Source organism: Lissotriton vulgaris, chromosome 7 (assembly GCF_964263255.1).
Source record: "Lissotriton vulgaris chromosome 7, aLisVul1.2, whole genome shotgun sequence".
Lineage (NCBI taxonomy): Eukaryota > Metazoa > Chordata > Amphibia > Caudata > Salamandridae > Lissotriton > Lissotriton vulgaris.
The window spans coordinates 794,635,555-794,659,628 of NC_141695.1; the positions used below are offsets into that span (position 1 = coordinate 794,635,555).

The 24,074-nt window shown below is 48.0% G+C and overlaps 1 protein-coding gene across 1 annotated transcript in view; it reads right to left on the minus strand.

The window, feature by feature from the left end:
- Positions 1 to 24,074, minus strand: part of GAA (alpha glucosidase) — a 446,470-nt gene that overhangs the window by 228,028 nt on the left and 194,368 nt on the right. Inside the window, exons 10-12 of the mRNA XM_086931052.1 lie at positions 21,839 to 21,952; positions 19,480 to 19,564; positions 18,035 to 18,152 (exon numbers count right to left, since the gene is read on the minus strand). Of these exons, the coding sequence (XP_086787178.1) occupies positions 18,035 to 18,152; positions 19,480 to 19,564; positions 21,839 to 21,952 (317 nt within the window). The remainder of the gene's footprint in view (positions 1 to 18,034; positions 18,153 to 19,479; positions 19,565 to 21,838; positions 21,953 to 24,074) is intronic.

Consider the following 24,074-nt stretch of genomic DNA (forward strand, 5'->3'; position numbering starts at 1 on the left):
ACAACTGGTACCATTAGGAGAACATGGAGGAGTTGGTCAATCACATTCCAGAGGCTCACAGTAAATAACTCCACTCAGCTGGCTGCGTTTTTTTGGGGGTTTATATAGCGCAAACTTGACCCCAAGGTATCAGAGTGCTTTACATGAGTACCAGTTCCATTACAGATGGACATATTCATTTTGTAAGGCAAGGGGAAATTATGTGATTTGCCCAGAATCACAGGATGTTGAGTGAATCTGTGGAGGCTCGATCCCAGCTCCCCAACGTCGAAGTCGACCACTCGAGCCATATGGCCACATCCTCTCTTTATGCAAAAACAACAGTTGATGGACAGAATGCAGAACAATGACATACATTCACCCCAGTAGAGAAATCTGGGCCTAAATCCATCGTTTTGATTCAGTCTTGACCCTGTGCTCCATGGGAACAGTCCAGCCTGAACTGCCAAGCCAGGTCCACCCTGAACTGGAAACAAGCATCCTAGGACCAGTTTCAGGCTTTCAGCTCTCATCAGCCAGGATAGCTTGATTCCAGTAGCATGGAGAGCACGGGACTCACGTCTGAGCATACCCGGCCCACTCGGGGTGACAAATGCAAAAACAACAGTTGATGGACAGAATGCAGAACAATGTCATACATTCACCCCAGTACAGAGATCTGGGCCTAAATCCATCGTTTCTTTGCACACCATGCCATTCCAGTTTGAACCCAGCCATATGCAAATCAGTCTAGACCCTGTGTCCCATGGGAAAAGTCCAGCCCGAACTGCCATGAGGCACAGGGTCAGACTGATTTGCATATGCCCATGTCTGAACTGGGGTGGCGGAGTGAGCTAAAGAATGATGATGGATTAAACCCAGATCAGTTGAATGGGGTGAGTGCTGGCATTGTTCAACACTCCGTCCATCATCACCTTTGGTATTGATTTGTTCGCCCTAAGTTGGCAGGGTATGCCCAGACGTGGGTCCCTTGCTCACTTTGCCACTGGATTCAAGCTAGCCTGGCTGATGCCGGCTGATTAGCCAGAAACTGGTCCTAGGATGCTTGTTTCCGGTCCAGCGAAGACATGGCTTGGCAGTTCGGGCTGGACTGTTCCCATGAGGCACAGGGTCAGACTGATTTGCATATGGCCATGTCTGAACTGGGGTGGCGGAGAGAGCCAAAGAATGATGTATTAAACCCAGATCAGTTGGCTGGGGGTGAGTGCTTGCATTGTTCAACACTCCGTTCATCATCCCCTTTGGTATTAGTTGGCAGGGTATGCCTAGACGTGGGTCCCTTGCTCACTTTGCCACTGGATTCAAGCTAGCCTGGCTGATGACGGCTGATTAGCCAGAAACCGGTACCAGGCTGCTCGTTTCCGGTCCAGGGAAGACATGGCTGGGCAGTTCGGGCTGGACTGTTCCCATGAGGCACAGGGTCAGACTGATTTGCATATGGCCATGTCTGAACTGGGGTGGCGGAGTGAGCTAAAGAATGATGATGGATTAAACCCAGATCAGTTGACTAGGGGTGAGTGCTTGCATTGTTCAACACTCCGTCCACCATCCCCTTTGGTATTGCTTTGTTCGCCCTAAGTTGGCAGTGTATGCCCAGACGAGTATCCCTTGGTCACTTTGCCACTGGATTCAAGCTAGCCTGGCTGATGATGGCTGATTAGCCAGAAACCGGTCCCGGATGCTTGTTTCCGGTCCAGGGAAGACATGGCTTGGCAGTTCGGGCTGGACTGTTCCCATGAGGCACAGGGTCAGACTGATTTGCATATGGCCGTGTCTGAACTGGGGTGGCAGATTGGGCAAAAGAACGGTGATGGACTAAACCCAGATGTGTTGACTGGGTGTGAGTGTTTGATTGGTTCAGATGCTCCGTCCATCACCACCCCCTTTTGTACCGCTCTGTTCGCCATAAGTTTGGCAGGGTATGCTCAGACGTGAAACCCTTGCTCACTTTGCCACTGGATTCAAGCAAGCATGGCTGAAGATGGCTGTAATGCCAGAAACCGGTCCTAGGAAGCTTGTTTCCGGTCCAGGGAAGGCATGGCTTGGCAGTTCGGGCTGGACTGTTCCTATGAGGCACAGGGTCAGACTGATTTGCATATGGCCATGTCTGAACTGGGGTGGCAGAGTGGGCTAAAGAACGTGATGTATTAAACCCAGATCTGTTGACTGGGTGTGAGTGTTTGATTGGTTCAGATGCTCCGTCCATCACCACCCCCTTTTGTACCGCTTTGTTAGCCATAAGTCTGGCAGGGTATGCTCAGACGTGAGTCCCATGCTCACTTTCCCACTGGATTCAAGCAAGCCTGGCTGAAGACGACTGTAATGCCAGAAACCGGTCCTAGGAAGCTTGTTTGCGGTCCAGGGAAGGCATGGCTTGGCAGTTCGGGCTGGACTGTTCCCATGAGGCACAGGGTCAGACTGATTTGCATATGGCCATGTCTGAACTGGGGTGGCAGAGTGGGCTAAAGAACGGTGATGGATTAAACCCAGAACTGTTGACTGGGTGTGAGTGTTTGATTGGTTTAGATGCTCCATCCATCACCACCCCCTTCTGTACCGCTTTGTTCGCCATAAGTTTGGCAGGGTATGCACAGACGTGAGTCCCTTGCTCACTTTGCCACTGGATTCAAGCAAGCAAGCCTGGCTGAAGACGGCTGTAATGCCAGAAACCGGTCCTAGGAAGCTTGTTTCTGGTCCAGGGAAGGCATGGCTTGGCAGTTCGGGCTGGACTGTTCCCATGAGGCACAGGGTCAGACTGATTTGCATATGGCCATGTCTGAACTGGGGTGGCAGAGTGGGCTAAAGAACGGTGATGGATTAAACCCAGATCTGTTGACTGGGTGTGAGTGTTTGATTGGTTTAGATGCTCCATCCATCACCACCCCTTTCTGTACCGCTTTGTTCGCCATAAGTTTGGCAGGGTATGCACAGACGTGAGTCCCTTGCTCACTTTGCCACTGGATTCAAGCAAGCCTGCTGAAGACGGCTGTAATGGCAGAAACCGGTCCTAGGAAGCTTGTTTCCGGTCCAGGGAAGGCATGGCTTGGCAGTTCGGGCTGGACTGTTCCCATGAGGCACAGGGTCAGATTGATTTGCATATGGCCATGTCTGAACTGGGGTGGCAGAGTGGGCTAACGAACGTGATGGATTAAACCCAGATCTGTTGACTGGGTGTGAGTGTTTGATTGGTTCAGATGCTCCGTCCATCACCACCCCCTTTTGTACCGCTTTGTTAGCCATAAGTCTGGCAGGGTATGCTCAGACGTGAGTCCCTTGCTCACTTTGCCACTGGATTCAAGCAAGTCTGGCTGAAGACGGCTGTAATGCCAGAAACCGGTCCTAGGAAGCTTGTTTCCGGTCCAGGGAAGGCATGGCTTGGCAGTTCGGGCTGGACTGTTCCTATGAGGCACAGGGTCAGACTGATTTGCATATGGCCGTGTCTGAACTGGGGTGGCAGAGTGGGCTAAAGAACGTGATGGATTAAACCCAGATCTGTTGACTGGGTGTGAGTGTTTGATTGGTTCAGATGCTCCGTCCATCACCATCCCCTTTTGTACCGCTTTGTTAGCCATAAGTCTGGCAGGGTATGCTCAGACGTGAGTCCCTTGCTCACTTTGCCATTGGATTCAAGCAAGCATGGCTGAAGATGGCTGTAATGCCAGAAACCCGTCCTAGGAAGCTTGTTTCCGGTCCAGGGAAGGCATGGCTTGGCAGTTCGGGCTGGACTGTTCCTATGAGGCACAGGGTCAGACTGATTTGCATATGGCCATGTCTGAACTGGGGTGGCAGAGTGGGCTAAAGAAAGTGATGTATTAAACCCAGATCTGTTGACTGGGTGTGAGTGTTTGATTGGTTCAGATGCTCCGTCCATCACCACCCCCTTTTGTACCGCTTTGCTAGCCATAAGTCTGGCAGGGTATGCTCAGACGTGAGTCCCATGCTCACTTTCCCACTGGATTCAAGCAAGCCTGGCTGAAGACGACTGTAATGCCAGAAACCGGTCCTAGGAAGCTTGTTTCCGGTCCAGGGAAGGCATGGCTTGACAGTTCGGGCTGGACTGTTCCCATGAGGCACAGGGTCAGACTGATTTGCATATGGCCATGTCTGAACTGGGGTGGCAGAGTGGGGTAAAGAACGGTGATGGATTAAACCCAGAACTGTTGACTGGGTGTGAGTGTTTGATTGGTTCAGATGCTCCGTCCATCACCACCCCTTTTGTACCACTTTGTTCGCCATAAGTTTGGCAGGGTATGCTCAGATGTGAGTCCCTTGCTCACTTTGCCACTGGATTCAAGCAAGCAAGCCTGGCTGAAGACGGCTGTAATGCCAGAAACCGGTCCTAGGAAGCTTGTTTCTGGTCCAGGGAAGGCATGGCTTGGCAGTTCGGGCTGGACTGTTCCCATGAGGCACAGGGTCAGACTGATTTGCATATGGCCATGTCTGAACTAGGGTGGCAGAGTGGGCTAAAGAACGGTGATGGATTAAACCCAGATCTGTTGACTGGGTGTGAGTGTTTGATTGGTTTAGATGCTCCATCCATCACCACCCCCTTCTGTACCGCTTTGTTCGCCATAGGTTTGGCAGGGTATGCACAGACGTGAGTCCCTTGCTCACTTTGCCACTGGATTCAAGCAAGCCTGCTGAAGACGGCTGTAATGGCAGAAACCGGTCCTAGGAAGCTTGTTTCCGGTCCAGGGAAGGCATGGCTTGGCAGTTCGGGCTGGACTGTTCCCATGAGGCACAGGGTCAGATTGATTTGCATATGGCCATGTCTGAACTGGGGTGGCAGAGTAGGCTAACGAACGTGATGGATTAAACCCAGATCTGTTGACTGGGTGTGAGTGTTTGATTGGTTCAGATGCTCCGTCCATCACCACCCCCTTTTGTACCGCTTTGTTAGCCATAAGTCTGGCAGGGTATGCTCAGACGTGAGTCCCTTGCTCACTTTGCCACTGGATTCAAGCAAGCCTGGCTGAAGACGGCTGTAATGCCAGAAACCGGTCCTAGGAAGCTTGTTTCCGGTCCAGGGAAGGCATGGCTTGGCAGTTCGGGCTGGACTGTTCCTATGAGGCACAGGGTCAGACTGATTTGCATATGGCCGTGTCTGAACTGGGGTGGCAGAGTGGGCTAAAGAACGTGATGGATTAAACCCAGATCTGTTGACTGGGTGTGAGTGTTTGATTGGTTCAGATGCTCCGTCCATCACCATCCCCTTTTGTACCGCTTTGTTAGCCATAAGTCTGGCAGGGTATGCTCAGACGTGAGTCCCTTGCTCACTTTGCCATTGGATTCAAGCAAGCATGGCTGAAGATGGCTGTAATGCCAGAAACCCATCCTAGGAAGCTTGTTTCCGGTCCAGGGAAGGCATGGCTTGGCAGTTCGGGCTGGACTGTTCCTATGAGGCACAGGGTCAGACTGATTTGCATATGGCCATGTCTGAACTGGGGTGGCAGAGTGGGCTAAAGAAAGTGATGTATTAAACCCAGATCTGTTGACTGGGTGTGAGTGTTTGATTGGTTCAGATGCTCCGTCCATCACCACCCCCTTTTGTACCGCTTTGCTAGCCATAAGTCTGGCAGGGTATGCTCAGACGTGAGTCCCATGCTCACTTTCCCACTGGATTCAAGCAAGCCTGGCTGAAGACGACTGTAATGCCAGAAACCGGTCCTAGGAAGCTTGTTTCCGGTCCAGGGAAGGCATGGCTTGACAGTTCGGGCTGGACTGTTCCCATGAGGCACAGGGTCAGACTGATTTGCATATGGCCATGTCTGAACTGGGGTGGCAGAGTGGGGTAAAGAACGGTGATGGATTAAACCCAGAACTGTTGACTGGGTGTGAGTGTTTGATTGGTTCAGATGCTCCGTCCATCACCACCCCTTTTGTACCACTTTGTTCGCCATAAGTTTGGCAGGGTATGCTCAGATGTGAGTCCCTTGCTCACTTTGCCACTGGATTCAAGCAAGCAAGCCTGGCTGAAGACGGCTGTAATGCCAGAAACCGGTCCTAGGTAGCTTGTTTCTGGTCCAGGGAAGGCATGGCTTGGCAGTTCGGGCTGGACTGTTCCCATGAGGCACAGGGTCAGACTGATTTGCATATGGCCATGTCTGAACTAGGGTGGCAGAGTGGGCTAAAGAACGGTGATGGATTAAACCCAGATCTGTTGACTGGGTGTGAGTGTTTGATTGGTTTAGATGCTCCATCCATCACCACCCCCTTCTGTACCGCTTTGTTCGCCATAGGTTTGGCAGGGTATGCTCAGACGTGAGTCCCTTGCTCACTTTGCCACTGGATTCAAGCAAGCCTGCTGAAGACGGCTGTAATGGCAGAAACCGGTCCTAGGAAGCTTGTTTCCGGTCCAGGGAAGGCATGGCTTGGCAGTTCGGGCTGGACTGTTCCCATGAGGCACAGGGTCAGATTGATTTGCATATGGCCATGTCTGAACTGGGGTGGCAGAGTGGGCTAAAGAACGGTGATGGATTAAACCCAGATCTGTTGACTGGGTGTGAGTGTTTGATTGGTTCAGATGCTCTGTCCATCATCACCCCCTTTTGTACCGCTATGTTAGCCATAAGTCTGGCAGGGTATGCTCAGACGTGAGTCCCTTGCTCACTTTGCCACTGGATTCAAGCAAGCCTGGCTGAAGACGGCTGTAATGCCAGAAACCGGTCCTAGAAAGCTTGTTTCCGGTCCAGGGAAGGCATGGCTTGGCAGTTCGGGCTGGACTGTTCCCATGAGGCACAGGGTCAGACTGATTTGCATATGGCCATGTCTGAACTGGGGTGGCAGAGTGGGCTAAAGAACGGTGATGGATTAAACCCAGAACTGTTGACTGGGTGTGAGTGTTTGATTGGTTCAGATGCTCCTTCGATCACCACCCCCTTTTGTACCACTTTGTTCACCATAAGTTTGGCAGGGTATGCTCAGATGTGAGTCCCTTGCTCACTTTGCCACTGGATTCAAGCAAGCAAGCCTGGCTGAAGACGGCTGTAATGCCAGAAACCGGTCCTAGGAAGCTTGTTTCTGGCCCAGGGAAGGTATGGCTAGGCAGTTCGGGCTGGACTGTTCCCATGAGGCACAGGGTCAGACTGATTTGCATATGGCCATGTCTGAACTGGGGTGGCAGAGTGGGCTAAAGAACGGTGATGGAGTAAACCCAGATCTGTTGACTGGGTGTGAGTGTTTGATTGGTTTAGATGCTCCATCCATCACCACCCCCTTCTGTACCGCTTTGTTCGCCATAAGTTTGGCAGGGTATGCTCAGACGTGAGTCCCTTGCTCACTTTGCCACTGGATTCAAGCAAGCCTGCTGAAGACGGCTGTAATGGCAGAAACCGGTCCTAGGAAGGTTGTTTCCGGTCCAGGGAAGGCATGGCTTGGCAGTTCGGGCTGGACTGTTCCTATGAGGCACAGGGTCAGACTGATTTGCATATGGCCATGTCTGAACTGGGGTGGCAGAGTGGGCTAAAGAACGTGATGGATTAAACCCAGATCTGTTGACTGGGTGTGAGTGTTTGATTGGTTCAGATGCTCCGTCCATCACCACCCCCTTTTGTACTGCTTTGTTAGCCATAAGTCTGGCAGGGTATGCTCAGACGTGAGTCCCTTGCTCACTTTGCCACTGGATTCAAGCAAGCCTGGCTGAAGACGACTGTAATGCCAGAAACCGGTCCTAGGAAGCTTGTTTCCGGTCCAGCGAAGGCATGGCTTGGCAGTTCGGGCTGGACTGTTCCCATGAGGCACAGGGTCAGACTGATTTGCATATAGCCATGTCTGAACTGGGGTGGCAGAGTGGGCTAAAGAACGGTGATGGATTAAACCCAGAACTGTTGACTGGGTGTGAGTGTTTGATTGGTTCAGATGCTCCGTCCATCACCACCCCCTTTTGTACCACTTTGTTCGCCATAAGTTTGGCAGGGTATGATCAGATGTGAGTCCCTTGCTCACTTTGCCACTGGATTCAAGCAAGCAAGCCTGGCTGAAGACGGCTGTAATGCCAGAAACCGGTGCTAGGAAGCTTGTTTCTGGTCCAGGGAAGGCATGGCTTGGCAGTTCGGGCTGGACTGTTCCCATGAGGCACAGGGTCAGACTGACTTGCATATGGCCATGTCTGAACTGGGGTGGCAGAGTGGGCTAAAGAACGGTGAGCTAAAGAACGGTGATGGATTTAACCCAGATCTGTTGACTGGGTGTGAGTGTTTGATTGGTTTAGATGCTCCATCCATCACCACCCCCTTCTGTACCGCTTTGTTCGCCATAAGTTTGGCAGGGTATTTCAGACGTGAGTCCCTTGCTCACTTTGCCACTGGATTCAAGCAAGCCTGCTGAAGACGGCTGTAATGCCAGAAACCGGTCCTAGGAAGCTTGTTTCCGGTCCAGGGAAGGCATGGCTTGGCAGTTCGGGCTGGACTGTTCCCATGAGGCACAGGGTCAGACTGGGTGGCAGGTCCAGGGAAGGCATGGCTTGGCAGTTCGGGCTGGACTGTTACCATGAGGCACAGGGTCAGACTGACTGGGTGTGAATGTTTGATTGGTTCAGATGCTCCGTCCATCACCACCCCCTTTTGTACTGCTTTGTTAGCCATAAGTCTGGCAGGGTATGCTCAGACGTGAGTCCCTTGCTCACTTTGCCACTGGATTCAAGCAAGCCTGGGCTAAAGAACGGTGATGGATTAAACCCAGATCTGTTGACTGGGTGTGAGGGTCAGACTGATTTGCGTATGGCCATGTCTGAACTGGGGTGGCAGAGTGGGCTAAAGAACGGTGATGAATTAAACCCAGATCTGTTGACTGGGTGTGAGTGTTTGATTGGTTTAGATGCTCCATCCATCACCACCCCCTTCTGTACCGCTTTGTTCGCCATAAGTTTGGCAGGGTATGCTCAGACGTGAGTCCCTTGCTCACTTTGCCACTGGATTCAAGCAAGCCTGCTGAAGACGGCTGTAATGCCAGAAACTGGTCATAGAAAGCTTGTTTCCGGTCCAGGGAAGGCATGGCTTGGCAGTTCGGGCTGGACTGTTCCCATGAGGCACAGGGTCAGACTGATTTGCATATGGCCATGTCTGAATTGGGGTGGCAGAGTGGGCTAAAGAACGATGATGGATTAAACCCAGATCTGTTGACTTGGTGTGAGTGTTTGATTGGTTCAGATGCTCCGTCCATCACCACCCCCTTTTGTACCGATGTATTCGCAGTAGCAGTAATGGTATCTCCTGAGCCCTGATCAAAAATGAGGTCCTTGGCCTTCATGGCCTTTAGTTTTCCTCTTGTCCCATACATTTTTGTAGGTAGCTCTTTTTTATTTTTTCCTGTTATAGTGCCCTACTTTGCCAGTAAGGTACTTTTCTTAATCAAGCAAAGATCAAAGCGCAGGTCCGACGCAGGTCAAAACACAGATCAAGTAGTCCTAAATAACCTAGTATTAGTGGCTACTAAAACAAGTCTCTCCTCCTCTTTTCCTGTGTTTTAGTCAACTCAGATACTCAAGAGCTCTAAAGAATTTGATTGACACAGTTCAAGACAGTTAAAAATTCAAGGGATATACTAGGTGATCCTGTTGTTTACAGATTTTTCCAGGAGTAGAGCGTCCAAAAATCTATTTGCAACACCATTTACAGTCTTTTCTTTTAGTGGGTGAAGGAGATGAGTAAATGAGCAGCGAGCAAACAGGACACATTAAGTCGAAACTGGGTACAACAGAGCACAACACAATGTTGCAGGGGTCAAAAACTAAGCACAGGCTATAGCACAAGCAATGGTAATGCAATGGAAAGGCAGTGGAAAGGCAAGGCAGGGCGATGCAGACGAGCGACTGAGGCCTGAGTAGGAGCACCCAAAACTACCTCCGCCCACACCCAGTCCATCAGGGACAATTCCGTGGTAGCTCAGGTTCACAGCTCGGCAGATGCCAACCAAATAAGCCGCTCAAACACCCCCCTCCCCCCTCCACCCCCCCGGAAGCCCTCACCTCTGGAGCGCGTGCAACAGCTTCCCTCTGCCCACCCCAATCGTCCACATGGATCTGCTTGAGCCTGCTCAAGTCCGTTTCTTGGGCATTTTTTACAGCATATCAAGGGCCCTGTCGGACCGGACCGGCCCCCCTCTCCAGTCTCCAGCCTCCATTCTCCAGTCTCGCTATGTAACCGCCTCTGAGTCCTCCAATCCGAAATCCGAAATCCAAAAACCCCATTCAGATTATTGTTGACTTTATAGATTGGTTTATGACAATATATTTTGCTTCACTTATATGGCTATAGCCATCCTTGGAAGTACCTGCCACCCACACGTCTGAGGTTATCTACACCCTTCTGTGAAGAAATCACCTCATTTGTCCTGTTACATGTTTTGAGTCAGGGACGGATGGGCAACAGAGTGTGGTACTAGCAGAATCCTGCCCTATAAGTCATTGAGTGCGGGATTGAGTATTGACTTGAAACGTGCCCATCTGATGGTAATGTGGTTGTTGCTTCAGCTGCTGCAGTCAAGGGAGTAGCCAGAAAATTAAAAACGTCCCACTTTCAATCCCATTTCTAAGGCACCTAGTGAGCGAAACAAGTGAGTCCAACCTCACCTAGAATTGTTCAGTTTTAGTTAAATGTCTTTCACATGCTTCTGAAGGGACATGCATGAAATAATCAAATTACTGACAATTTGCAGAGTCTGACCTACCCCATTTGTGTTGAAGGGATTCCTTCCTTTCTTTTCTTCCTTTTCCCTCTTCCCATATTCCCATCAAACTTTCTTCCCCTTTTTAGCTTTTTTGCATGTCCTTACTCTTTGAACATTTAATGTCTGTTTTTTCTTTGGTCCCCACATTTGCTTTTCCCTCTTTCTCATTTCTTCCCATTTTTCAATGTTTTTCTTTCTTTATCACCATTGCTGTAATTAGCTCATTTGCCTTAACTCAACCTTCACTTATTTGCTTTGTCACAGCTTTGCTGTTTAAAATTATTTATAATCCTCTGTTTGCAGACCTAGACAGACAGGGGCCCACAAAGCAGTTACTAGGTTTTTGATGTGCCCCAGCCTGTCAGTTCTTCCAGCACGGAGGTGGCCCCCGCTGCATCTGCTAAAGTTGGGAGTTCACTCCGTCTCTGCTGTTGGTGGCATGTCTAATGCATGTCTCTAGTACAGAGATCTCCGTTCTGAGGCAAGAAGCTCATTCAAAATGGGCCATCCCAAATAAACAGATTTGGAGTAAACAAAATGGGCCAAAAAAAAGTGCCTGATGCTAGTTCAGAGCCTCCATTGATTTTGAAGTTTCCTTATCTTTTTCGAGTACTGGATCTACCTTCAGCCCAAAGAGATGTTATGCATTGAGCATTAAGGTCAAGAGATGTATTCGTACTTTTAGGACAAAAGAATGCAATGCTAAACCTCACATATTGAGGCAACAGAAGGCAAAAAATCTCTAATGCTCTACAAATACGGACATGAGAGAAGGTTATGTCCTTCTGTATATTGTGCTCTGCCAATGAATTCAGTCCTACCGACTAGACCATGTACTAACTGAAGACTGTGCACATGGTTGCTCTGGGACCAGCCACGTCCATGTGCTTGCTTTCCATATCTGGAGGCAGCCCATCAGGAGCTGCAGTGTTGTGAGTATTCTTACAAGCTTTGCGTACCACCACAGATCCAAGGGGCATATTATCAAGGGGGTTTATCTCCGCTTTTTTGGCTTTAAAAGCCAAGAAAGCGGAGATAAAATTATCTCCCTATTACCAAGCTGTCGCTAACACCAGTTAGTGACAGCTAGTAGGAGATAGCGACCATCTTGGGCCCCACTTTGCATGTCAGTGATATTTATCACTAATGAGATGCAAAGTGGGCGTGCCAAGATGTTAGAGACTGAAAACAGTCGCTAACATCGCTATCTCCTATTACCAACTTTTGGAGATATTCGCGCTAAGCTCGAATATCTCCAAAAGCTAACACCTGCCCTGAGCAGTTCTTAGCCATGTTATCCAATGGGAGGTGGATAACATGGCTAAGAGCCTTTGCTCGATAATGCATGAATATCGCTGACTTTTCAGCGATATTCATGCATTTCGGCCGTTTTTTATCGCATTTGCGATAAACCTTGTTAATAGCAAGGTTTATCTGCGATAAAAATCGCCGATGTGCGGCGATAATTTTTGTCTCTAAACAAGTTAGAGACAAAAATTATCGCTAGTTGTTGGTAATATGCCCCCAAGTTCCATAGGACTGCAACATTGTCTTTAGTAGAGTTAAAAAAAACATTCAACATTGCTAGATATTGGTTTCTCTCCAAGTCAAGAGTTTCTGTTTTAATTAGGAAATCATTCTCTTCCTCCTCCACATGCATTGTTACCCAGGCAACTAGGCCACATTGTGTTTCCAAGAATAAGACCAATTTTGGGGTTGGTGGAAGTCATCCTATGGGAGACCAGTGTATTAAATGAGACCACTGCTTGATCATTGGCCTTACAAGGGCTGGAGCGGAGTCACACGCTATGTTGAGAATAATGTTGCTTTTGAGTTGGGTTCAAAATCTCCTTTCGAGGCCAATCAACTTTCAGATCGAGATTCCCATTTTGAGGGCAATCCCTAGACATCCTTGAGGAAGAACTGGAATCTCCCTAGATGCCTCCGCTTTAGGGTGATTTTTGATTCGAGTGGGGGTTTCCACTGCAGGAGGTTTTCATTTGAGGATGATCTTTGCATCGTGTTTATCTATTTTTCAAGGCTTATGCTGGTAAAATTTGTTTTTGCCTCACAGCTGATGTTAATGGGGTTTTAAGGTTCTCTCTAGATTTGTAGGCTTAGCTGGGTATTTTTAGCTATATTAGTCCAAAGGACCAAGCCTCTGAAAGAGCAGATGATGAATTGCTCAGGTACTATTTGTCCAACTCAAAAATATTTGACATTTCTGCATGAATATATTCCCCACCTACTTTGGCATCTTATCCTCTAACTCTCCTTTAAAGACTCATGCAATACCTGAAGAAAATCTTCCTCTCCATCATGGCTTCATGAGCCAGAGCCTTCATTTTCTAATTTGGTTGCATCAACATGTTGGCATGCCTCCCACTTCGAATCGTTGTGATCATTAAACAAACAAAGATTTTGGTACAAGAGTAGATCTTTTCAAGGAATTTTGCATCCAGGACAAAATGTAAAAAATATTCTCCATAAGCAAGCCCATCTCCGAGCCGTTTTCATGAAAGATGGTACAGATATTTTTCTGTCTCAATGCCGCTTCTAAATCCCTGTCCAATTACAGGCAATACAGTGACCTCACAGAAATACACACACACCTCTAGGTCTCAAGGTGCAAAAAAGTACCTATGGTAGAATTTGTGTCTAAATACATTGTGGGCTTAGGATGATGTGGTAGCTGGTTATTCAAGCCATGCAGTGGCCAAAATAAAAGACCTAGTGAAAAGCAGCTTGCAGTATTCCGAGACCTGGTATCGTTGTGCTGCTTTTCAATCTGCATTCCACCCAAAGTTTATTTGTTGTGTACTGCCCTGGGCGCTGCTTCGCTTTGCTTCCGCTGCTATCACTTTAACTTTAGAACGCGATAACCCCCGGCGCTGTGCTCTGCCCTCCCCCCCGCTGCCATTTTGTTTATATTGTTGTTGTCCTCGTCCTCGTGAGCCCGCCCCGCCTCCCAGCTGAGCCGCCCTCCCACTGTCTATATACAGCGCTCCCGTACCTGGAAGTGCTGTGATCCCCTCATCGCTCCTGTGCTGAGAGGTCGCTCCACAGTCTTCTTTCCGAGACCTGGTATCGTTGTGCTGCTTTTCAATCTGCATTCCACCCAAAGTTTATTTGTTGTGTACTGCCCTGGGCGCTGCTTCGCTTTGCTTCCGCTGCTATCACTTTAACTTTAGAACGCGATAACCCCCGGCGCTGTGCTCTGCCCTCCCCCCGCTGCCATTTTGTTTATATTGTTGTTGTCCTCGTCCTCGTGAGCCCACCCCGCCTCCCAGCTGAGCCGCCCTCCCACTGTCTATATACAGCGCTCCCGTACCTGGAAGCGCTGTGATCCCCTCATCGCTCCTGTGCTGAGAGGTCGCTCCACAGTCTTCTTTCCGAGACCTGGTATCGTTGTGCTGCTTTTCAATCTGCATTCCACCCAAAGTTTATTTGTTGTGTACTGCCCTGGGCGCTGCTTCGCTTTGCTTCCGCTGCTATCACTTTAACTTTAGAACGCAATAACCCCCGGCGCTGTGCTCTGCCCTCCCCCCCGCTGCCATTTTGTTTATATTGTTGTTGTCCTCGTCCTCGTGAGCCCGCCCCGCCTCCCAGCTGAGCCGCCCTCCCACTGTCTATATACAGCGCTCCCGTACCTGGAAGCGCTGTGATCCCCTCATCGCTCCTGTGCTGAGAGGTCGCTCCACAGTCTTCTTTCCGAGACCTGGTATCGTTGTGCTGCTTTTCAATCTGCATTCCACCCAAAGTTTATTTGTTGTGTACTGCCCTGGGCGCTGCTTCGCTTTGCTTCCGCTGCTATCACTTTAACTTTAGAACGCGATAACCCCCGGCGCTGTGCTCTGCCCTCCCCCCGCTGCCATTTTGTTTATATTGTTGTTGTCCTCGTCCTCGTGAGCCCGCCCGCCTCCCAGCTGAGCCGCCCTCGCCCCTCCCCCTTTCCACTATCCATATATGACAGATGAGCTTCCGCGCAGCGTTCACGCGCAGTGATCGCGCCCCAGTCGCGCCGAAGGTGCGCCAAAGGTAAGCCCGTCTACGCCCGTCCGCGCCTGGACCGCGCCCAGCGCCAGACCCCCTGGCCCTTGCATTGCCCAGCCCTCCCGCATTACTTACGATGCCACCACCCTCCTAGCCCTTAACCCCGGCCGCTCCCCCAACTGCGTCCAAGCCGCTCCCGGACTCACCCATGGACCCTTCTCTTGCAACTCCTGCAAGTTCGACGGCACCAAAACCAGCTCCTCATCCACCAACACCAATCAGAGACCTGACACCAACCACCTAAAATGCATCCTGCTCAAAACCCGCTCGGTCCACAGACACGCCATCGACCTCTGGAATCTACTCGACACCATCTCACCGGACGTCGCCTTCCTAACAGAAACATGGATGAATGCCTCTTCAGCCCCAGACATCGCCATTGCCATCCCGGAAGGATACAAGATCATCCGTAAGGACCGCATCGAGCAAACAGGAGGAGGCATCGCTATCGTCCATAAGAACTCCATCCGCATCTCAACCAGCTCTGACGTCAACCTTGCCAGCGCCGAACACCTCCACTTCCAGATCCACACCGACCCCAAGACCACACTCAGAGGCACCCTCCTCTACCGGCCTCCAGGACCCCGTGCACAATTCAGTGACGACATCACTGACTTTATCACCCCACACGCCCTACCCTCCGAGGACTACATTCTACTGGGAGACCTCAACTTTCACCTGGAAAAGAACAACGACAGCAGCGCCACCACCCTTCTGGACAATCTTGCCAACCTCGGACTCAAACAACTGGTCACTACCCCCACCCACATTGCAGGTCACACACTCAACCCTATCTTCACTTCCAGCAAACATGTCTCCTTCAGTCACACCACAGCTCTTCACTGGACGGACCACAGCTGCGTTCACTTCACATACAATAAGACCACAATCCACAACCATCCTCAACCCACCATGCGAAGAAACTGGAACAAAATCACCATCGACCAGATCTCCTCATCGCTTCTTCAAAACCCCCCTGTCCACTCCTCAAACCCCGACCAAGCAGCCATTAACCTCACCCAATGGTTATCCAACAGCGCCGACATCCTAGCCCCGTTGAATAAACGTCAAAGCAAACCAGGCAGCAAAATCGCCTCCTGGTTCAACGATGATCTTAAGAAATCGAAGAAACACTGTCGCTCCCTCGAGAAGGCCTGGAAAAAAGACCCAAACACCAGCACCAAGGACGCCTTCAAAAACGCCACCCGCATACACCACCAACTAATCCGGTCTGCCAAGAAAGCCGCATTCAAAGACCGTCTAGATAACAACGCCCACAACAGCAAGGAATTATTCAACATCGTCAAAGAATTTACCAACCCATCAGCCAACTCCAACGACATCACTCCCTCTCAAGCCCTCTGCGACTCCCTAGCTTCCTTCTTCCACAACAAAATCGCAGACATCCACAACAGCTTCGACAACCGACCCGAGGACCAACCAACCCAACCCTCTGCAGGACCTTCATCCCCCTTGAACATCCTTAATGACTGGAACCCAATCTCCACCGAGGACACCATCCGCCTGATGAACTCCATCCACTCAGGATCCTCAACTGACCCATGCTCTCACCACATCTTCAACAAAGCAGACTCCATCATAGCACCATACCTCCGAGATGTCATCAACCACTCCCTCAACGCCGCCACCTTCCCGGAAAGCTGGAAACACGCAGAACTCAGCGCCCTTCTGAAAAAACCCACAGCTGACCCCACCGAACTCAAAAACTACCGCCCCATCTCGCTTCTTCCATTCCCGGCCAAAGTCATCGAGAAAGCTGTCAACATCCAACTCGCCTCCTTCCTCGAAACCAACAAATCCCTCGACCCCTCACAGTCTGGCTTCCGAGCCAAACACAGCACTGAGACCGCACTTATCGCAGCAACAGACGACATTCGAACCTTACTGGACAATGGAGACACAGTCGCCTTCATCCTCCTCGACCTCTCCGCTGCCTTCGACACAGTCTGCCATAGCACCCTTCTACAGCGCCTCAGAAACGTAGGAATCCAAGGAAAAGCACTGGAATGGATCACCTCGTTCCTCACCGGAAGAACCCAGAGAGTCCGCCTCCCGCCATTCAAGTCAGAAGCCTCTGAAGTCATCTGCGGCGTGCCACAAGGATCGTCACTCAGCCCCACCCTCTTCACTGTATACATGAGCCCCCTTGCGGCCATCGCTCACCAACACAATCTCAACATCATCTCCTACGCGGATGACACTCAACTGATCCTATCACTCACCAAATACCCTAACACCGCCAAAACCAACTTACACGAAGGAATGAAAGAAGTAGCCGAGTGGATGAAGCACAGCCGTCTGAAACTGAACTCAGACAAAACAGAAGTCCTCATCCTAGGCACCTCCCCCTCCGCCTGGGATGACTCTTGGTGGCCAGAAGCCCTTGGAAAAGCACCCATCCCGACGGACCACGCACAGAACCTGGGCGTCATCTTGGACTCCTCACTCTCGATGACCAGACAAGTCAACGCCGTCTCATCATCTTGCTTCAACATTCTTCGCATGCTCAAAAAAACATTTCGATGGATCCCCACCGAAACTAGAAAAACGATCACCCATGCACTGGTTACGAGCCGCCTGGACTACGGAAACACACTATACGCCGGTACCACCGCAAAACTCCAGAAAAAACTCCAACGCATCCAGAACGCTTCAGCCAGGCTCATACTAGACATCCCGCGTAAAGAACACATCTCTGGTCACCTGAAAAACCTCCACTGGCTCCCAGTAAATAAGAGGATTACCTTCCGCCTCCTAACCCACGCACACAAAGCACTCTACGAACTTGGACCCGAATGCCTCAACACACGACTGTCATTCTACACCCCCTCCCGCCAGCTACGATCCTCCAACCAAGCCCTTGCTACTGTACCTCGCATCAACAAAACCACCATGGGAGGTAGATCCTTCTCCTACCTGGCAGCTAAAACCTGGAACTCACTTCCCACTCACCTTCGCCTTACTCAAAACCACCTAGCATTCAGAAAACAACTTAAAACTTGGATATTCGACAAGTAATTCCCCACCCCTTCTCTAGCGCCTTGAGACCCTATGGGTATGTAGCGCGCTATATAAATCTCTTGACTTGACTTGACTTGACAGTGGACAAATGCAGCAAACATACCAGACTTAGAAGTTTACAAAGCCCCATCTGTCACTCTCAAAGCCTCAACCCAGGCTTCTCATTTCTCATGGAACTGCGCTAGACAGCATATGATATAAAATGCAGTTAACACAGTGCACAAAGTCTGGTGTTTATACAGCCATGTGCATATGGTGAGCTTTTTAGACTTACTCATATGTAGCGATAGTTTCTGTGAGGCTGAACAGATTGTGGAGGTTATAATGCGTGGAAACATGCTGCTGGCTGGATAAACAAAGAGTTTTTGTCTTCAGGGGTTTGTTGTTGTTACCTAAAAGGACAACAAGCACACAGTCAAAGGAGTCATCTTATATTTCAATAGGACGCAGAGTCCGTCCACTTGTCTGGAGCCAGATACATTCCTAGACCAAAAATCGCCTAGAAGTAGTATAAATCTAATCTTCCCACACAAGATGAAAGTTTGTGGCCCAGTATCTACAGTTCTTCCAACTCGTATCCAATGTCGACAAAGCACTATAAATACATCCAGCCGCTCAATGTCTATGTCAATTTCAAACCATCGTAAACTCTTGCTACTAATGGAATGTGAGTCATAGGAAACAAGCAATGCCTATGTCATGAACCATTAGCAAAATTGTCATCTTGAGACCGCATCATGAGCACTTGGACACAGAAGGACACTGACAGAAATCCAAGCACAATCCCACGATAACATAAAATTGACTCGTGCCCCTGCCTGAAAATCCTTATTGTGAAGAGACCATGCAAATGGCAAATGACATGCTTTACAAATAACACTTAATAGTAGCAATGATCATTTCCAACCTATCTGAATGCAAACTTCATTTCTATCTAACCCAAAGAGACCAATGTTTACATCAGACATTAAGTAAATGTGAACAGCACAACTCGTAATCAGCATTCAATCTGCCTATATTTATAGTGCACATGTTTAACCAACGTTATGGCTTGCTGTTCAAAAAGCAGTCCATTTATTGGCTATCTGTAAATTCTATGGATCACAGTCTTGTTTACTTTCAAAGGCTTTGTATCTAGAAGCAATGGCCTGTTGAAGTCCATTACTCAACATTGTTTTATTCGGGGGTGACTAACTATGCCAGGTCAAAGAGTTTCCACCTTTAGCAAACCTTCTTTCCTGGAAGAGATGAGGGAAGATTTATTTTTTAAAGAGACAATGTCATTGGGGTAAAGAGAAAGACACCCTACTGGTTGCCTCATAACAATGTGCTAAATGCTTTATTCTGACAGGTACACACAAGTCAACAATCGCACAAACAAAATGGTGGGAGAGGTGAGGGGACAGCTCATGTCAATGCAATGCAATTAAGGCACATCATGCAAAATAAGGGAGAAGTGGCAGCATACTAACAGCAGGCCATTCCACATCTATCTCACCTTTCATGGACATCTGCACAAGTGTCCCACCCAAGAGTACTCACCCACCTCCCCCACCTTCAGTTCTATGTTACGGAAGTGCTCTTTACCACGGGTATGCACTGGATACGATTTGTACTGGGGTCACCCAACATCTCTCCACTCCTAAATGCATCCATCATATAGGATATCTCCAGAAAAGAAAAGTAAAACAACTTACAGGGCAATGTATAGGGACTCACCTGGAACATAGGGAGGGTTCTCCAGCTCATTATCTGGACACCCTTCCATAGAGCCATCCACAAAGTTTGTTGGTTCATTCATGTCCTGTGACCGAAAGACAGAAGGACAGACATTGAGCAGATTCAACCTGTCCCACATACTACAATATAATTAACAAAATGTAATCTCTGACTATAATATCAAGTACTAATCACTGAGAATCACACAATGCCACACAGACATTTAAAAGTGTTGTGCAATAGAAGATCATCCTTGACTACCTCTGCTCAAGACTGAACCACTGCTGCACCTTTGATGCAGTCTCCTAGATGTTAATCACTATGGTACACATCAGTCTCCTCTGCAGAGGGAGCTGTTGCATGTTTCCACTGCCTCTATTGTGACTGTTGCAGGTATCCACTGCTCCTGCTGAGCCAGCTGCATAGGCTATTGTGTGGAAATACTGGCTATGACTATGGTGTCCCATGTGTCTATCCCTTCTGCTGTTGGCTGCTGCATGGATTTATCATCTCTACTGGCAGCAGTTCCATGGATCCACCACCTCAACTAGGGACTGTCCCTTGGACAAGCAAAGGGGAAAGACACTGCATTTAAATTACCAAAGACCCTGACAAGAGTTCGATGTTTTCTTAGACCAGACCAAATCCTCTCAAGCCACCAACCTCTTTCCCTCATCGGAATACAAAAGCAGTCAATCAGTGGGGGCGGGAGGAAGAGCCTCCTTATCCCATCCATGATTTGATGCTAAAGCCTATCAAGGTCAGAGGTTCAAGGAGGGGAGAAGGTGGCCATCTGAGCAGGGCAGAGAGAAAAAGATAACGCATGTCCCTATTCGGAGCTTTCTAACCTTTTTCTTTCAGCTTCTTGTCTCTTCACATCTTACTCCAACAAGAAGCTACTTGTTGGCACTAGATGAAGCAGACGTTGCTGGGGAAACAGTAAGGTGAGAGTTATGCTTCATGGTGGTGATAACATTTTAGGAAACGTGGTTGCTCTGGGAGAATTGGGAGTAATGTGTGCGTGTGTGTGTAGGTTGGTCAAGCGTGTGTGTTCATGTGTGAATGGTGATGCTTGCGAGTGGGTGCTGCAGCATACCCATCTGTATGCCTACCCCCACTTTTTGGCAAATTGGGCATCCTGGGACCTGAAACTTATGAGTGCAGGAAAGGGGCAGTAATCTGACATAATGGGGGCATCCTTGACATAATGGTGGCTAGAGAGGATTTGGTCTTGTTTAAAAAAGTATCTAAGCTCTTGTTGTGGTCTTTGTTCAGGAACATGCACTGTCCTTCCACTTTCCATGTGAATATGAAAGAACCAGTGCTGGAGAAATATGTTTACCTTATCACCATTGTGATTAACAATAACAGACCCTGTCAAATTAATTATATATATTATTTAGTTTCAGGGAAAGTTGACTGTAGATTACAGTAATTTGCCAATTTTAAAAGCATGCCTTGAAGCACAATGAAAGTAATACAATGTTTGAGGCAACCTACCCTTAAAACCTGCGGCTTTTTATCCTGCTTATTTTAAAACTGTCTTTCCCAAGTGGAAAGTCAATACTACTCTAGCCTGTTTCTGGATCGTCTGGAGCAAACTATCAGCTCAACTGAAGAGGCAAGCCAGTGGAAAATGAACATGCTTAAAAAGAAGCATGAAGTGCTGTAAACATCATAAATCAAAAAGGCAAACTGCGATGGGAGGAATGCTTGAATAAAATTGGCAATCGCTCAGGATAGCACCCAACACCATCTTTCTTTTACCCGCCATGCCACCCCAGTTTGGACCCAGTCATATGAAAATCTGTCTTGACCCTGCTCCAATAGGAATTGTCCAGCCTGATCTGGAACACAAGCTACTCAAGACCCGCTTTGGCTTGATTTTGGCTCTTCAGTCAGTGTAGCTTGGTTCCAGTGGCACGAAGCACAGGACCCACGTCTGGGCATACCCTTGCCACTTACGGCTTTAGTGCAAACACACAGCCGGTGGTGGGAGGAATGTGTCTGACCACTGGTAATCACTCAGGGATATTCCAACCCTTCGTTCTTTTGTCCACCATGTCACCTCATTTAGGACCCAGCCATATGGAAATCAGTCTTGACCTTGGACAGGAATGCGTCCCGAAGCAATTATCAGTGGCTGAGATTAGTTCAAGCATTTCATCCATCACCTTGTTGATGTTGCAGTAAACACCATACAAAGCCATACCTATAATAAAAAAGTAGTGAGAGGTTTGGACCATTAAGGAAAGGGTTATCAAGTAATTAGATGCACAGTAATTAGTGGAAGTGGTCAAAGTATCACTGACCTCGCCCATTTCTAAACTTAAGCACAACATTACTGTAAGATACTCACGATCCACATCCCGTCAAATTGCACTTCATCGTGGAATGCTTTAATTAAGTCGTACCACCACTTATGTGTCTCTGGGTTTGTAAAGTCTGGGAATGCGGTCTCGCCTGGCCACATCTGAGATGGAGTACAGAAACCAAAAACAAGAGGATAAGGAGAAAGAAAAGATAAAACAACATGGAGCCACAATTTTTATTTCTTCCTATTGTTTGAGGAAATAATGATTTTTACGAAATAATCAAAAATATGTTAACATGCTTCCCCCTGCTCAAACTATTCTTTCCTTTTCCTCCCATTCCCTGCGTATCCTCCTCCCCTGCCCCCACACAAAGTACCTCAAACACATTTACCACCTGCCCACAGCGTGAGTGTGAGTTAAACCCTCAGAATACTACATTTAATGAGTAAAACTGCACAGAAAATCCAGGTCCACAACAATTTCTCATTGCAAGGGGTTTACGTAACTCCTAAATGCACAGCACTGGTAGGATCTTAGCATACAGTAATGGCAATTACGTGTGAAGAGTTTGCACTCTGCTCGTGCAACTCATAACTGGGGCTCTGGACTTCTAGCTTATGTCATTCAAGTGAGGCACATTCGAATCCTCTATTAAACCATCCAAGCTTGCTAAGCCTTTTTACAATGGGTTTACTTCAGACAGATAAAGGAATACTAAGGAAGTAGTGGCCCTCTACTCTAGTGTTGTGCAGACTATGCATGCTAGCATGGGAATCTAATTGGACTGAAGAACATGCAGATAAATTCCAACATAGCCAGTGCAACACATAATGGGCACACCCATAGAGGTAGGGCAGGCATAGATGTGGGCATACTAGCTCTTAGATAATCTGAATGATGAAACAGCCACATTGTGGGGTTGGTGACGGTGTTAACTTCACGAACTATGAGTCAATATGTCCCTGGAGGCAAGATTCAAAATGGCCTTTTAAAATGCAGTCAATAAGAAAGTACTGACTCAAAAAGGGAGATCGAGTTCAGAAATTTAGAAAAAAGCATGAAGGTTTATTAAAATTTCAGTGTAAAATAGAAAATGAAAAATCCAATATCAATCTCATTTAATCAGTCATAGCACAGAAATCAATTGTCATGAAGGCTTTCAGTTACAGGAATAATGCAATATTAGGCAAAAACAGAAAAATGGACTTAGTCCCAAAAGTGCAGCAAATCAATAGAGAATCAGACAGCATCCTTAGTAGAAGACAAAAAGTATCAGGCTCACCACCAAATTTGAGGGTTTATATAGCCAATTCCAACATAGAAAATGATAGAAACTGAAATTTTGTCATAGCGTGAGAAAAATATATTAATATATATTAACAAATCACAGAACACCATTTTAAAACGTCGTGTAAACATAATATGTTAGTGATAGCTACTAATTTGAATATATTAAACTTTTTCTGATCTAATATCAAAGGAGGTGGTGTATCAAATGTGTTACAATAAACAATGGAAAGACTCATGATTGTCCAGTCTTCATCCAGGAAGCAGAAAAAGCCTTGGAAAGTAGCAAATAGGTATCCCACATAGTTCATCAACCTGGTGTAGAGTATTGATGGGGGGATAAGTGACTGATCCAGAAGATACCTACTCTAAACTGTTTGAAGCAGGGATGTCTCTTAGCCCCTCTTCTGTTTTCCCTATTCCTTAGTGATTTGCACAACTTGTATGTTTTAATGTACGCTGATAACGTGGTCATTTCTGATCTCACACCTATTGGTCTACAGTGTAACATAGATGTACTTTCTAGATACACTGTAGAAAACCTTTTTAAAGTAGATATCACTAAAACAAAAGTGGAACCAATTAGAGGGAGGAAACACTACAGTCACTTTGATTGGAAATTGGGTGGGAGATCTGTTGAGATAGTAAGGACGTACACTGACTTGAAGAGGTTTTTAACCAAACATTAGAAACAACTTCTCCCTTTCCTCATATCATATCGAGCTTAAGACTACAGTGCATGTAAGTGCCTTAAAAAGATTTTACTCTTCCTCGGGTAGGAGTCACTTTCAATCCCTCCTCGATATCTATCGAGCAAAGATATCCCACTCTCTTTCTTATGCACTTGAGTACATTCCCAAATAAGTGGTCGATCTTAAATTTATACGAAGGGAAGCTTCACTGTAAGATCACCTCGAAGAGTCGAGCCACACCGGCACAAGCATCACGCTTGGAGCTCATGATAGTTAGTGCCTTTTCTAGATCTTTGGCAAA